The sequence below is a fragment of the Sus scrofa genome, chromosome 6 (assembly GCF_000003025.6).
Source record: "Sus scrofa isolate TJ Tabasco breed Duroc chromosome 6, Sscrofa11.1, whole genome shotgun sequence".
Classification (NCBI taxonomy): domain Eukaryota; kingdom Metazoa; phylum Chordata; class Mammalia; order Artiodactyla; family Suidae; genus Sus; species Sus scrofa.
The window spans coordinates 157910972-157927218 of NC_010448.4; the positions used below are offsets into that span (position 1 = coordinate 157910972).

Consider the following 16247-nt stretch of genomic DNA (forward strand, 5'->3'; position numbering starts at 1 on the left):
GGTCGGGACCCCTCCTCGCAGGGGCTGGGAAACTAGACCTCCCCCGTCCCGATTCGTGTCCCCTCCCCACATCTACAGCAAAGAGAGGCTCGCGCCCCCGAACACCCCCGATTCGCTCGCAGGAGCAGGAACAGCGGCTCCTCGGAGGCGGCCGCAGCGGGGACTGCCGCGGTCGGGCGCTGACAGGGCGTCCCTCCCGGGCCGCCCCGGGCCCGCCCCCTCGTGCCAATTGGTCTAGGCGCCCATCAATCGCGGGACGTTGACGCCCGCCTAGCTCCCTCGCCCGGGTAGCCACGTTCGGTTGAGCTCCAAGTAGACCAGCGGCAGCGGCGGCGGCGGCAGCGGTGCTGGAGGCGCAGAGGGCGGCGCAGGCGGAGCCGGGCGGGCGGCGCGCGAGCGAGCCAGCGGGCAGCCGGGCCGACGGGCGAGCGGCGGCGGCGGCGGCGGCGGCACCGGCACCCCAGGCCGAGCCGGCGCGGGAGGAGTTCCAGGGCAATGGGGCCGCGGCCGGGGCTGACGCTTTGACAGCTGGAAAGAGCGCGGAGCCAGCGCCTGGGGGGGAGGGAGGGGATCGCGGCTAGGAAAGCGCGAGCGAGTGAGCGAGCGAGCGCCGGGGAGGGGGCCGGGAGCGAGGGGGCAGCTCGGGAGCAGCCGGAGCGGTAGCGGCGGCGGCGGCGGCGGCGGCGGCGGCGAGGCTCGGCGCCCTCTTCTCTGCAAAACATGTTTGCCAAAGGCAAAGGCTCGGCGGTGCCCTCGGACGGGCAGGCTCGGGAAAAGTAAGCCCTATTTTCCAAGTGGCGGCCGCGCTGCCGCCGGGCTGCGGGCGGGTGGTGGGAGGCAGGTGGGCGGGCGGGGGCTGCTGCGTCCCGGGCCCCGGGCCCCGGCACCGCCTGCCTGGCCCCTTCCCGAGGCCGCGGCGGGCGGCGTGGGAGAGCCCATTGTTGGGAGCCGGCGGAGGTTGGGGCATCGGGGGGCGCCGCCGGAGGATGGGGTACTTGGGGGCCGCGGGGCGTGCCGGGCACGAGGGCCTGCGGTGAGGGGTGGGCGAGGTCCCGTGAGCGAGCCTGGGCGCCCACCCAAGCCGGGGCGCTCGCCGCGGTGGCCGCACTTTGCCCACCGGGCGCGGGCAGAGGGCGCGTGGCTTCTGCAGCCCCGAAGGCTCCTTTTGTCCGCCCGCGGCGTGAGGAGTGCGTGCCGGGGGCTTTGTTCGGCCGGGAGAGCTCTCCCTTCCCTGCCCTCGGCCTCGCCGCCGGCCCCGGGCCCTCCGGGGCGCCGGGCTGGGTAGGGACGGCGGCGCCGGCTTGGCTCCAAGCTTGGGGGACAGTTGTTTTGGGGGGAGGTGGTGAGGGTGGCGCTTTGCTGTCCTCTCCGGAGCGCGCGGAGCACCCCAGAGTCCCGGACGGAGTCTCCCCGACTCTCACACCTGGAGACAGGGTGGCAAGGAGTGGGTAGGGAAAAGAAGCGAGGCTCTGGGGGTCGGATGGCTTGCGAGTTTGAGAGATCTCGGTGGGTTTGGCTGCGACGCTGCTTGGAAGTTCAAGTTCGGGGGCTGCTCTTCAGCCTCTGCGTTTTGAAGTAACGCCTCTCCTGGTCCCCATCCCCTAGCTGTTCGCACCCGTGGCTCCGGGCAGGGTCGAGGTAGCTGCTCACCTCTGGTTGGGGCCACAATGGGCCAGCGTAGACAGGGCTGGGAGCCGGCCGGCAAGGTCCAGGAGCGAGCACCCGGTGTGATCTGACGCCTTCCCTCCCTCTCCCTCTCTCTCTCTCTCTCTGTGCCCCCTGCCCACTTTCCAGGTTAGCTTTATACGTCTACGAATATTTACTGCATGTAGGAGCACAGAAATCTGCACAGACCTTCTTATCGGAGGTGAGTGGAACTTCCCCCCTCATCCAATTTCTTGACACCCCCTCGTCCCCACTATTCTTAAAGCCTTTGTTTTCTGGAGCAGCCACTGTGGCCACCATTTTGAATTTTTATCACCTTTTGGCATTTATTGTTAGTTGGTCCTCACAGCCTTTTGGCTCCGGGAAGCCCCCAGCCCACCCCTTCTCTCTGCTCCTCTAAGCTGTCTCTGCTCTCTCCCTTCCAGATTCGATGGGAAAAAAACATCACGTTGGGAGAACCGCCTGGGTTTTTGCACTCGTGGTGGTGGTAAGTTTGTGTGATAGTTGTGTGTGTGTTTGTTTTGTTCCGAGGCCCAGGTCTAAGTGAACAAAGACGTGCGGTCTGGAGCAGACCCCCCCCTTCCCATGCCTTAGCCCTCAGCGTCACCCAGAGCAGGGCACCCCTGGGTTCTCAGGCCTGGCCTGGCAAAGGGGGAAGAGGGCAGAGGAGGTCGGTGCCTAAAAGTTTTTGCCTCCTCTGTCCCCTCCTGTTGAGAATCTACTGAATCGTGCGTGGTGCTCGGGCAGAAACTCCTGACTTGTACATCGCACTCCGAGGCACTAGGCAGAGGCTTGGAAAAAACCTGGAAGGATTTTTGTCAATTCTGCATGCTGCTTTAATTAGAGGGAGCGGGGGCGGGGCCGGGCGGAGGGGGTACCAGGTCTGTTTAACAACTGGCCTGGCTCTTCCTTTTTCTCCTTGGAGCTCCTACCTTGAGAGAAAAACCTTTGGGGACCTTTTCAGGCACCCGGAGAAAAAGCGAGAAGGGGTTGCCCCTTCTTTTAAAAGATGTTGATTATACCGATGGCAGCCCCCTCCTCCCCCCACCCCATCAAGTTTCGTTTTACTGAGCACCTGGCTGAGTGCCTGTAGTTGGTAGCGGGGGCTCCCCCTTGTCTGTGACCCTCTCCCAGGCCCCTGGGCCCTGCCCAGGTGAGACCAACCACCGGTCTGCTCTCCTTTTGCAGCCCCGCGGGAGGGAAGCTCAGGGTCAGCTGGCGCGAGTTGCTGCGAGCTGAAGACTTGGGTGTTTTGTGGGACCGATCGGTGGAGTCTTTGACATCCTTTTCAAAAGGAAAAGAGAGCAGACCGGCTTTTGATATCTTGGTGGAGTGCAGGGAACTGAACTGGTGCCCTGTCTTGGGCTCTGAGCGCGTTTACCTGACTGCCAGCTCAGGTTCCTGTTTCAAGTGTCTTTGAAATGCAGGGGGATGAAGTGTCTGTTGTAACTTGCGCAGAGAAAATGAGTTTTTAATTACTTCTGCCGACCTCGGAACTGCCTGCCGGGAGTTGGAGGCGTTTGGTGTGGCGTGAGGATCCTCCCGTGGGAGTGGGTGGTGGGCTTGCTGGGGTCGGTCGCCTGGGAGCGGAGTTTGTGGTTGGGGCTCGTGGGTCTGGCCATCACGGCTTTTGCAGAAACTGAGGCTCCTGAGTAAAAGTTTCTCAGAAGGGCCCGGGGAGTTGGTCGCGTAAGAAATCTTTAGCGTGTGGAAGTCCCGTCAGGTGTGTGCACCTTCGGAGGACAGAAAGGAACGTGCTTGACCGCCACCCCCCGCCGCCAATAGAAGTCCCCGATTTTCCTTTTCTCTCCATAATCTCCCCCAAACCTCTCCAGCCTTGTCTCAGCCCTGGGAACCAGAGTGTGTGGTGCTGGGCTCAGGCGGAGGGGGCTCTGTGATTTGACACCGAGCAAATGACCCTCGGCGGCTTCTGGGGGTGGGAGGCATTGGTGGGGCCCGATCTGAAGAGGGGCCGGGACATGTTATTCGCACACCTGGAGCGAGTTGCTTGAGAGGTGCCCTGGCCGAGCTGGCGGTGCAGGTGGCTTCTTCTGTGCCGGCTGTTTGTGATGGGGACAGGAGTACTGGCCCGGGAGTCAGACCTCTGCTCTGGCGCCCATTTGGCGTTCCAGCAGGTTCCTGTTCCTGGGCCTCGGGCCCCTGACTTGGAGAGGGTTTCTGGGCTCCTTGTTAATACCATTGACTAGTGCCTCGTGTTTGTACAGCGTCTTAGTGGTTGACAAAGAACCGTACGGCTGTTCTCGCGTAATAGTGTTGAGTGACTATACGAAAGTCTTGCAGGGGGACGAGGCAGGGACACGTAGCACCCCCGCCCCACCCCGCTTTGGCCGGACATGGGGTTTTCTGAGGAGCAGCTTTATTTCAGCGGGAAAGAGCAAGACACTCGGTCATCCATGACCTCGCTGTTGCCTAACTTGATATATGTTCTCCGGTGGGCGGGGGGCAGGGGAATGGGTCTTGTGTAATGGTACGTTGGGAGAGGGTCTGGGAGGAAGTGGGGGGGTGAGGTGGCAGGGCGGGGCGTAGGGGCTCTGGGATAAGAACCTGTGGGTTCCCTTTATTGCCAGTCACCCGGCTTGCCGTACAGATGAATCATAGTCTTGACTTTGACAATTTAACCTTTTTATGAAATGCAGCCAGTGGGGGGGGGGTGTCAAAGGAGCACAGATGAGCCAGGCATGGATTCTCATCCAGATTCTTACCTGTCCCATCTGGGCATCCGTGGGTGGGTTGTACCAACCTGCCCCAAGCTTCAGTTGCCCCGTATGTAGGTGGGGATAAAACCACCTACCTTATAGCGCTGTGGTAGTTACAAGCAGTGTCTTGGGGTGTGAAGCATCCAGCACGTAGTAGGTGCCTGATGGATGAGCGCTACTATACTCTCACTACACGGGAGAGGCTCTCAGAAGGGGTTGGGTCCATTTTGTTTTCTAGGCTGAGTTTGCCCAGGGGAGGCTGGAAAGGTGGGATTGAGCCTTGGGGGGCCTGGTGCTCTTAGCGCCGTGTATCGTACCCTTGCCGTTGGGCGCACAAGTAATCATTAGTAACCTGATCTTATTTTATTTTTTGACTTGCAGCGTATTTTGGGACCTTTACTGTGCAGCTCCTGAAAGGCGAGACACTTGTGAACATTCGAGTGAAGCAAAAGCCTTTCATGATTACGTGAGTAACAAATTTTTAATCCTGGCAATAATTACGGGGTTGGATCGCTCTAACTTCTTGAGTACCCAAAGCAAATACACAGCTAGTTGGCAGTGGTCTTTGTTTTCTCCTTGCCTTTCTTCCTGTCCTGCCCACCTCCCTGCTGCCCTCGCCCCATACCCTTCTCAGCCGCGTGGTCTAACTTGGTGAACAGTGTGGCATAATGTTGTAATCATGCAAAAGAGCCCAGATACCTATCCGGGAATGAGAATGGTCTTGTGCAGGGCTCGGCCACGCGGGCTTTACGTCCTGCCTGATTGGTCCATCAGCCGGGGAGGGCGGGGACTGAGCCTCTTTGGTGCTGCTTCATGGAGAAGTTGCCCACAACCACGAAAAACACGATGCAGATTTGAAACTTGTGTTTTGGAGGGGAAGGGGTGTTTTTGGGAATTTGGCGAAATGCATTCTTGTGTTACTTTCAGGGAGCCATCTTTCAGATTGTGTGTTTCTGCGCGCGCGTGTGCATGCGCGCGCACGGGAACTCGTGTTGTATCCATGAAGACATTGTATACTTTGAGATCCTTGGCTGGTCTGTTCATCTATTGTTGAAAATATTCTTGCGAGGATGGTTTCTTCCCACTGTAGCGCTTTCTGCTCTGTCCTTCACCCTCGACGTGGAGGAGTTTTTTAAGATTTAGGAAGGGCTTATGAGAGCCATGTCTGCCACATGTCCACTTCTCACCACGGGCCCCTGAAAAAAATTGGACTCTTAACTGGGTTGGAGCCACTTAGGATCAGATGAGGTAGGTTAGGGTCTGCTGGGGCAGGATGGAAGGGGACGTGTCTGAAGATCTTCCCGGCCTCCTCTGCTTCCTGTTGGCCTCGTAGACGGTTAAGTGCGTGTGCGCGCCTCCTGTGTGTGTGCAGGTGCACAGAAGAGCCGATGTATTTGCTCTTTCCCTTCTGCCTGAAGTGACCCGGGCACAGCCCTGAAGCTCTAGGGCGTGCATGTTGGTGTTCCGAACATCATCAGAGCCCATCCGCTTGGCCAGGCCATCTGCCCCCCCTGCCGCACGCAGGTGGAAACCGGCCCCGGAGACCAGAACCCATTAGGTTGAGATCGACAAGTGTTTGAATCCCGTGCCAGGAATATCGTGGTGCTGAAAATTTCTCCTTGTCGTACGAGGAGTTAGTGACGCTGCTGGTGACGCGCTGGTTTTGAGGATATTCCGTGCGATGAGATATTACGTGGCTGTGGCTGTAAAGAAACTATCCTTGGAGTGGAAGGCTGAGGAATTTGACCCGTTCTTGTGCCCCCTCCAGGGCTGAAAAAGAGAAGCTGGCGAATGGTACTTACGGCCTGGTAAACTTTGAGTAGTTAGAGGTAAGAGGACCAGTTCGCTTGTGATGTGGTTCTCCTGGGAAAATTGGGGGTGATGATTGTAGGGTTTCCTGAGCTGGAGGCTGGGGACGGAGGCTACGAGGTACATGAACCATAGAAGAAGAATGGGTGAACTTGACCTTTCTACCTAGGAAAAATTGTGTGAGCGTTTTAACCCCTGGGTGGCTGATTCCTGTGCGCCCTGTATTCGATTGCTATGCAAATGGTTTCATTCTGGAGTGGGGGAGGGATGGATGAGTGTGTCTGTTTCAGATCACTTTCTTGGTGTGGCTTGGCTGTGATATTTTTCAGAGAAGTTAATGATTTTTAACCGTGTTTGATGTCGTCATAAATGAAATCAGACTCGGGCAGTCTGTGGTTTGTTCTGCCCCTTGATACACGATGGTGGTCGTGAGGGTTTGCGTGGGTTGGCCTCAGAAATGGGCTAAGGAAGGGCGGCAGAATTACGTGGAGGTGGCTGAGGTCGCTATAGACATTTGGAAGATGCCACCAAGAGTGGAAGTCACAGTGACTGAGGCCCGGGGTTCTCAGATTTGGGGATCAATATGATTCACTTGGTATCCTGTAGCCTGAGAAGTGGGTCCTGTGAGGAGGGAGGGAGTGGTGAGTGGCGGTGGGAAGGGAACGTTTCTGGGGTGCAGGAGTCAGGGCCGGGGGGCATTGAGGTGCAGGGGTGACAGAGAAGCAATAGGGAAATGATAAAACATATTGAACAATGGAGCTCCTGTCGTGACTCAGCCGTTAGCGAACCCTACTCTCATCCATGAGGACACGGATTCGATCCCTGGCCTTACTCAGTGGGTTAAGGATCCGGCGTTGCCGTGAGCTGTGGTGTAGGTCGCAGACACGGCTCAGATCCCATGTTGCTGTGCCTGTGGCGTAGGCCGGTGGCTACAGCTCTGATTCGACCCCTAGCCTGGGAACCTCCATATGCCGCAAGAGCGGCCCAAGAAATGGCAAAAAGGACAAAAAAAAAAAAAAAAAAAAAAGTTAGGATCCAGGAGTTCCGGTTGTGGCTCAGCAGTAAGGAACCCAACTAGTATCCATCAGGATGTGGGTTCGATCCCTGGCCTCGATTAGTGGGTTCAGGATCCAGTGTTGCCATGAAGCTGTGGTATGGGTTGCAGACGTGGCTCAGATCTGGTGTGGCTGTGGCTGTGGTGCAGGCTGGCGCAGCTCTGATTCGGCCCCTAGCCTGGGAACTTTCCTATGCCGCAGGTGTGGCCCTAGAAAAAGAAAATGAATTAGGATCCAGGAGTTCCCTGGTGGCCTAGTGGTTAAGGACTCAGCATTGTCATCACCGTGGCTTGGGTTGGATCCCTGGCCTGGGAACTTCTGCATGCTGCGGGTGCAGCCAGAAGAAAAAAAGCAAGGAATTAGGATCCAAACACAGATCATAGCTGATTCCGGAATCTGTGCTCCCAGCTCTGCCAAGACTTGGCCTCACAGGTCTATGGCGATGTCACCTTTCTGGCTAACTTCTCATTTGGATTTGTCTTTTCTAACCACAGCATGTTAAGTTTTTCCATGCCATAGACCATTCGTCTACAGAACTATTCATTTCTGTAGCTCCCATAATGCCTTGCACATAGTAGGGACACATGCTAAGTGAATGATGGGGCTAAGGAACTGTGGGTAAGAACAAAATAGGTCCTTTGGGGTCAGTGAGTAACCTGGCCTGGAGCAGCCGGTGGAATATTGGAAGATATTCTTCCAGTGACTTGTTTTTGCTGGGTCACCTTGAGCCAGGTGATTTTAACATGGGTTAACTAGGTACCTTAAATCCTTTTTTAGAAGAGAAGTGGAGTGCAGGTAAGAGTGTGCAGAAACTGTTCTTCTGCCTTCCATCAAGGAGGTGCACAGAGTCTCAGGGCTGGTCTGTGCCGCCCAGGTGCCCGCCCGGGCCTCGGTGGGCAGTGAGGAGTGTGTGCCTGTGGGGCATGGATGAGGAGGGCCCTGGCTCTCTCAGGGAAGTGAGTTTGTGTTCCTGGCAAGTTCCCTCCGCTTCCTTTTGGTGGGTCGGCGAAAGGTTACCTCAAAGGCTCACTGGTCCAAGCCAGGCTGCAGGGCCTGGAATGAACCAGATGGCTCAGTGGGCGAGGGGTTTAAATTTTCTTTGAATTGGTGAGTTTTTATTTGAGTCACCATCTATTTCCACCCCCCGCACACCTGGCAACTTCAGCTTGCTTGGCTCATGGTGTGTAAGCTGGCGCGGCCTCATGTTGACCGCATGTAACCCAGAGCATTGGGGGTTTGGTACCCGGAATGGACTTTTCTGAGAAATTGGTTTTCCTGAAGTCAGAAGAGCCCCGAGGCCATGGGAGGAGACTCTTGGAGACTCCGCCTGTGGCTTCCTTGCTGTTCCCCTCCGGCCAGAGCAGTGGTTCTCAGAGTGCTGAGGAAGCCCGTGGGTCCCCATGGGTTCTCCTAGACGCCAATGTCTGTCTGGTCCTGGCCTTTGGTGGGGTGAATGCTTCCATGTACCAGCTCAGTGCCTCTGAGTAGAAGGTGCTGGAGAGCCGTGATGCTCACGTTGTTGTACTTTGCGTAACGCCTTTTCAATACGTGATTGTGGTTTTTTGGCTTCACAGCTGCCTCTTGGTCAGGTTTTGGGATTAAATCACCCCCCCCCCCCATTTTACAGATGATGAAACTGAGGCCTGGTGTTCAGATGGTTTGTCCAAGGGCCTGTAGCCAGGAGGTGGCAGAGCTGGGACTAGACCCAAGTCTTTCAAATGCCATCTCTCAGCTTTGGACAACCCTCATTTGATACAGAATTTGCTGCAAAACAGAGGGAAGATATTTGCCTTTGACCCAAAGGGTGCCCATATCTAGTCACCGAGGAAATGAATTTAGCAGAGAATTAAACCAAAGCCCCAGAGAGGTGATTGCAGAGTCACTGGCAGAGGGGGGAACCTGGGCTCCAGGAAGGTGTTTGTTACGGTGCGCTGGGTGGCTCTTTTGGCAAAGAAAATGTGACAGAAGGATTGGCCTTTGCTTCCGGAAAATGCACGTATCCCCACAAGGGAGACTCGGTGCATGATTTCAGGGGGTTCAGGGCCTGCTGTCCGAAGCCCCTCTGTGGTCCCCACTGAAGAACTTGGGGTGCCCAGCGGCCGTGGAGTCTACAACCTTGGCGCATCTTGAGCCTCAGTCTCCCTGCCCCAAGATGTGAGGTCCCTTTCAGGTCAGCCTCAGTGGAGCTGCCCCTGTGCTCCCTCCGCCTCCCCCCCACCATAGCAGGACTCTGCTGACCCTCCCTGCACCCCCAGCTGTGAGCCTTTGTCTCCAGGCGGGGCACTTAAAATCAGAAAGTGCCCCAGAGTCCTGGGCGTGGATGGCAGTGGAGGTATTTGTGGCTCTGTGGCAGGGGTCCAGCGTCCTTGGTGGGTTTGAAATAGCAAAGTGATATTTGAGAGGGCTCTCCTTGGATGCGCTGAGCTGAGGTTCCTGCCAGGCCGGCGGGGAGCGTCCACGCCTGCCAGAACCCTTCGGGGCAGGGGCACGAGAGGGTGGCCAGCGCGGGCGGAGAAGGCCCGCAGCTGGGCTTGGAGGCGCTGGGGGCGTGCTCTCCCCCGCAATAAGCGGCCCAGCTATCTGCCCAGAGGTCCTGGCAAGTTCACGGTGTTGCCTTTGGCTCTGACCCTTGGCACCCTTGTGTGGCAGATGATAAAAACAAAACACACACACAGTCATTTCTTTCCCTGCTCCCCTTGGTGCTCAGCCTGCGTGTTGTGGCCTTTCTTCCGGCTCCCACCCTATTTGCTGCAGTTCCTTTTAACCCCAGAGGCTGCCAGACTCCTCTGTCGGTAGCTAATTAAACACGACATGAGTAACTCGAATTGCGTTTTGCCAGAACCCGGGCAGTGTGGCCACCTTAATGGGTTTCAAGTGGCGGCAAGACCCCAGATTGCAAATCCTTGCCCTTGATTTCAAGGCAGGAGGTGGGGCGGGGCGGGGGGCGGGGAGTGCTGGGGACCCAAACTAAGTGTTTGGCACTGGTCACTCCATTTCAACTCCAAGACCAGCCGTCCGCTCCAGTCCGTGCATAATGCCATCTTTGTTAGCTGAGCATTTGTAAACTTGGACCAAGAGTTAGCTGTGTGCCAGCCACGGCTCTGAGGGAGCCGGGAGACACCCACCTCTCTCTGCCGCGTCCCTGTCCCCTAGGCCGTAGGGAAGCCGGCTTGGCTCTGGAGCAGGGACCTCGGCCAGAGCCGCCTCGCCCCTTCCCTTGACCTTCCCGCCTCCGTGGGTGAGTGTGCGTGTGTGAGCTCAGGGGAGGTGTGTGTGCTTGAGGGCCTTTCCGCCAAGATAACAGAAATGTTACACCAGCTGTAGCCTTTATAATGGTGCTAGGGTTTAGAGTATTTAGAAAAATTAATCTTTTTTAGCTTGGGAATAATTCTGACCGTGGTACAAGTGCATTAGACGATTCACATAAACTTCTTTAATGCATGTTGCTGGGAGCTTACAGCAAACAGACAATAATGATGGTTTGTTTTCGATTTGCCGGGGTAATGGGGTTTTCTGTAGCTTTGGCGAGATGCATTTTAGGAATGTTTCTCCCCCCCATGTTAGGCTCTTCTTTCCCCCTTTGGGCCTTGAATCCTCTGGATTTTAAAGCGTTGGCACTCTGACAGGTGGCTGGGACACACGCCTGAGTTCCAGTCCCTACTCTGTCGTTTCCAGGCAGGGCGGGTTTTTGGATCCTCAGTGTTCCCATCTGTTGAATGGGGAAATAGTGATTCCTTTGTGGGACCGTTGTGCGAGTTAAGTTTGGATTACTCGTATGAAATGGTTGTTTCTCTGTGGCCAGTGCTTTGTGAGTTTGTTTCTTTTGTCTTTACAGCCCTAAAATTTTCCCCAGAAACTTGTAATACGATGAAGGTAACAGCATATTCTTTCTGGGAGAGCAGATTGACCCTGGGGAACCAGACACTTGAATTTCCCAGTGATGCCCTCTGAGGTGTATAGAGTCCTTCCCCCAATACTCAGTGCAGTGTCTTGTCTCCCCCGCAGCACCCCTGTGAGGGCCAGAGCGGGCGGTCCTGGCACAGGCTGGTACAGATAAATGCTCCCCTGAGACGTCTGTGCCCCTTATCTGTGTCGGACAGAGTGGTCCTGTCCCACTCCTGTGAGTGGCTACCTTGTAGCCCAATGGGAAGAGCTTAAAGCTTGGCACAATCAGAAACCTGGGTGCATCTCGTTAGCAGGGATGGGGGGTAAGGGGAGGGCTGCCCTCTTGACTGTAAGGTGGGTCCTTGCTTAGCTTACCATGGGGGTGGCCGTGAGAAAGGCATGGAAAACTGCCGGGGGAGGGTTAGCTGTGCTGTGTACATGCTTTCGGGGGTGACCAGGCTTGAAAGCCCCGTGGTCAGCGTCTTGCCTTCATCCTCTCTGGTACCTGCCTTGCCCTGGCTGGCCTTGGGCCCCACCTGACTTTGAATTGAGTGAGGCGTCTCAGAAAGGGGCTTGGAGGAGAGGGCGAGGAAGCGATGTGTTGGCCGTGGCAGGTTCTCTGGAAGCTGGTTCTGGGTGCATGGGCTGCCCCCTCTTTCCACTCCTGGGGGGTAGGTAAACAGCTGCACCCCCATGAGGTGGCCAGGAAGGGTATTTAATGTGGTTTGTGTAACCGCCTGGCTGCAGCTGGTGGGGCTGGAGTCACCTAGTCAGCTTCCAGGGAGGCCCAGAGAGGAAAGATGCCGCCCACCTGAGCTCACAGATAGGACTCAGACCACATCAGGGCCCAGGAGCCTTTCCTTTGTCCTGCGCTGCCTTGCTGCCCTTACAAGCTGCAGACTTGGGCACCTTCATTAACCTCTCTGTGCCTTGGTCTCCTCGGGTAGAAAATGAGATTAATAAAGTAAAAAAAATAGATGGCGTTCCCGCCGTGGCGCAGTGGAAACAAATCCGGCCGGAACCATGAGGTTGCAGGTTTGATCCCTGGCCTCGCTCAGTGGGTTGAGGATCCAGCGTTGCTGTGAGCTGTGGTGTAGGTCGCAGACGTGTCTCGGATCTGGTGTGGTTGTGGCTGTGGTGTAGGCTGGTAGCAACAGCTCCGATTCAACCCCTAGCCTGGGAACCTCCATATGCCATGGTGCGGCCCTTAAAAAAAAAAAAAGAGGACAAAAGACAAAAATAAGTAAATAAATAAAATAAAGCATACCAGCCTCCTGGGGTTGTTACGAGGATTAAGTGGGTGTGTGTGCACACACATGCTACACGGAGTGCCTGGTGCAGCAGAGCCCTGTGTGTGCTCTTGTTCTTGTCATCTTGCCTCAGGCCTGGCATGAGTCCTGGCGTCCTGATGGCCAGAAGGGGGGTGAGGTGGGCAGCTGTGGAACGGTGTTGGCGTGATGGGGGTGCGCCTGGGACGCATGAGCGACCTGTTGGTTGGTGAGCACTCTGGGTCCCGGGGCCTGAACTCTCTTCCTCAAGCCCCCTCAGGTGGCTGGGGGTGGGGGTCGCCCATGCAGCCTCCAGACCAGCCCCGCTGCCCGTGAGGACGAGGCGATGACACTCGGACGCTCCCGGTTCAGTGTGTCCATTTCTCCTCGTGTCACCGCCCCCCTTGCTCTAGGAACCCCGAACTTCCCCAGCTCTCTCTGTCCCTTTCCTGGTGTCCCCCACCAGATGCCTGAGATGGGGTTTTTGCTCCTCTGCCGGTCAGCCCTGCCGTAGAGCAGATGCCAGCCTGGCATGTGGCTGCCACCACCAGGCCTGCCAGGACCTCCCCACCCCTGTGGGAACACCTTGCCCCCGCCGCCCTTAACTCTGTGACTTCTATTCGTTTGCTATCTGCTTCCAGGAAGGAGAGTGATTGGGGTCAAGGTTGTATTTCTTCCCTTCCCTCTTCTAGGTTGAAAGCCCCTGCAGGCATGAGCCCCCATCCCTACCCCCTTTCTGCGGCCTCTGCTCCTGGGACCGGGTGCGGAGTTTGAAAATCCTGAGGGTGGTGAGCTAAGGCTCTCCAGCCTCGAGAATCCAAACGAGTTTGATCCCTGCCCCGGGATCAGGGATCAGGCGTGCTAAATACACGTTTTAATGGAGCTGGACAAGTGGCGAATGGTAACACATTGTTTTGCAAACTGCGAGTTGTGACCCATTAGTGCCCTGTGAAATGAACTTAGTGGGTCACAACTGGCAGTTACAAAAAAAGCAACTCTGTATCCTCACAGAGTGAACCTAAGCATTCTTTCCGGCAGCTTCTGTTTTCAAGCGATTTACGGGTGCTTATAAAGAAACATGGGCCCTGGGTTTTCGATGTAAACTTTGCCTTCTTGCGGGTCTCAGTCTAACCTTTGAAAGCCACTCCCCCCAAAAGGACAGAAAGTTGAGACTGGGGTCCTGTAGGTTGCGTGGCTTTGGCCAAGCGGCAAGTGATTGCTGACCCTGGTTTTCTGATCTGGAAGAAGGCAGGAGGCTTTCCCACCTCCGAGGGTTCCTGGGAGCGTTGGGTCCCCGGCTTGCTCCCAGCGCGATGCCTGGTCGTTCCTGGGTACCGCTGCTTTTGGTGTTCGTTGCCCTGTTCTCAGTGCATCGAGCCTGTGAGAGGGGCCCGGCAGATGCTTGCTGAGTGCTGAACCAGAAGTGGCTCCCACTTGAAGTCTGCCCCTCGCCCCTGCGGGGTGGCCGGGGGCAGCTCCTCCAGCCTGTCTGCCATTTAGGCGGGGGTTCCTGGCCCCCTGCGGAGGATGTTGCCTGAACATCTGCGGGGCTCAGGCTCTCGTCACAGCAAGAAGCTTGAGAATAGGTCTCCGGGCATCCTGTCTGACCCAGGTTGGCCCAGCCTTCCAGATTCCCTGTCCCCTCCTGGTGACAGCTGTTTGCACAGCTCCGAGGCGGGCTTTGTGTCCCCTGCTCTTTGTGTGTTTGGGTGAAGCGCCTGACATTTCACTTCTGTTTTACAGCCCTCTGACCTTAAGAAGCACAGCTGCTCCCTGGGGCCCCTGTCTGAGGCTTTCCTCTGATCCTTCTCTCGCAGTCACAGAAGCCTGTTTGAGAGAGCAGGCTCTGCAGCGGCAGACCTCCTTGCTCTGGATGCTGGCGACAGCTTGTCGAGCTCTTGGGATGAACAGTGCAGACTGGCCCAGGACAGCTATGGGCTGGTGGGCAGTTATTCCTGGGTGCCCGCTGCATGCCTGGCCCTGTGCTGGTTGGTGATGGGACAGAGGCAGTGTCATGGGCAGCACAGCGGATTTGGACTTGGATGACCAGAGTTCAAGTCCTGCCTCTTTGCGGTGGCCTTGGGTTGGCTCCTCTGAGCTCATCTGTGATGTGAAACCATGGGAAGTAAGGTTTGGCTTGTTTTCCTACCGCTCAAGCTTTTTTGGACGCCAGGTGAGCATGTGTAAAACACGGTTAGGAAATCATGGTCTCTTTCAAACGTGAACAGACCATCAGATCGTGGAATGTATTTCAAGAGGGAGCCTGGATGGGGGACCCGAGGCCTGGAGCAGGTTGGTGACCTAGCAAGTCCATGGCCACTCGAGCTCCCGATCCCTTTGGCGGCCACTGACTTTAGAAAACCTCCCCGTGGGGGGTTGGCACTGGCTCTGCGTCTGGGCCATCCGGTTGGAATTTGCAGCTTTCCCCGGGAGGTGCCGCGGGCTGCCCGTGGCCTTGGCCGTGTGGCCTGGGCCGAGGGGGCAGACAGCCCAGCGGGCAGCTCTGGTGCTGGGCGTGCGCACGCGGCCGCTCCCTCTCCCTTCTCGCTGTCCCTTCAAAGGCTTCCAGTAGCAAATGTTCCCCCCTCTCTGGAGGCCCTGCCTCTTGGCCAGCGCCCACTTGTGTTCCACGAGGCAGTGCTGGCCCCGGCTCTGGGTGCAGGGTTGGCTGTGGGTCTCCAGGCTGCGGAGCCGCTGCAAAAGGGGATTTTACAGCATGACAGGGAATTTCAGCCACTGCGTTATCTCCGAATTGGCCAATTGATGGTTTCAGCAGAGCATTTCAGCGTCGGGGAAGCCAATACAATTTGAGTTAGTTGTGATGGCTGCCACTTTAAATACCGCAGTGAGTTTCTGTCAGCGAGCTGATGCGCGGCCTAGGGAATTGCAGAAAACCTGATCACCAGAACGCTGCAGTCGATTCTGACCCCCAGCTACGGAAAATGAACTTAAATCTAGTGGACTGTCGCCACATCCTTTGTGGGGCATTATTTTGCTGGCAGCATCTTTGTCTCAGGGACCTGGAGGAGGAGAGGGCGGGTCCAGATCACCCTATTGGGCTGTGCGGCCCCCTCCCCAGGATTTTAGGGAGTGTGAGTCCCCATGGGGAGTGAGCCACTGAGAGCCAAGGCGATGGTTTCTTGGTGTAGCTACGGAAACTGGTGTTTCCTGAGCACTTACTATGTGCCAGGTTTTTAAAAAAAGTTCTTAGTCACGTCTCACCTCCTTCAGGCAGGGGTAGGGGACACAATACTCTGCCCATTTCGTGAAGGAAGAACCGATAACAGCAAACAGTTTTATTGAGCGCTGACTGTATGCTGGACACCTCTCGGAGTGCTGCTTTTATCTCCCGTTGTACTCAGAGGAGCCCCATGGGTTAAGTTCTGTATTCCTGTTTCATGGAAGGGAAACTGAGGCACTCGAGGGATTCAGGACTGTTGAGGGTGGGCTTTAGCTAAAGTGCCCTTCACTGCTTCCACCACGCTGCTTCCCTGAGAATGAGGACCAGATGTGGCATCTTTGCTGCTTAAGTAATTGGTGACCCACTGCCCAGATCCAGGGCTGGCAGGACTAGGGGGGCGTGGGTTCCCAGGGGGCACACGAGCTAAAGGCCTGTCTGTGGGTCGACTGGCTCCTCACCCGTGCTGTGCTTCCCAGGGGCAGAGGGGCCGGGCTGGTTTTCAGTGACCTCATCTGGGGAGTAGACATCTTGCTTCGGGCTCCTATACCTGAAGGAAGAGCTTCCCCACCTCTTCATTGCATTTATGTATTTATTTTCGGTCATGCCTGCGGCACGCGGAAGCTCCCAGGCCAGGGGTCGAACCTGTGCCACGGCGGCACCCTAAGCC

At 56.7% G+C, this 16247-nt stretch overlaps 1 protein-coding gene across 2 annotated transcripts in view; it reads left to right on the top strand.

Moving 5' to 3' along the window:
• Positions 612 to 16247, top strand: part of SSBP3 (single stranded DNA binding protein 3) — a 169896-nt gene continuing 154260 nt past the window's right edge. Inside the window, exons 1-4 of one of the 2 annotated variants that reach the window (XM_021096594.1) lie at positions 612 to 776; positions 1795 to 1867; positions 2091 to 2152; positions 4764 to 4848. In XM_021096594.1, the coding sequence (XP_020952253.1) occupies positions 721 to 776; positions 1795 to 1867; positions 2091 to 2152; positions 4764 to 4848 (276 nt within the window). In that variant the 5' untranslated portion in view covers positions 612 to 720. The remainder of the gene's footprint in view (positions 777 to 1794; positions 1868 to 2090; positions 2153 to 4763; positions 4849 to 16247) is intronic. The other variant, XM_021096596.1, reaches the window with a different exon arrangement.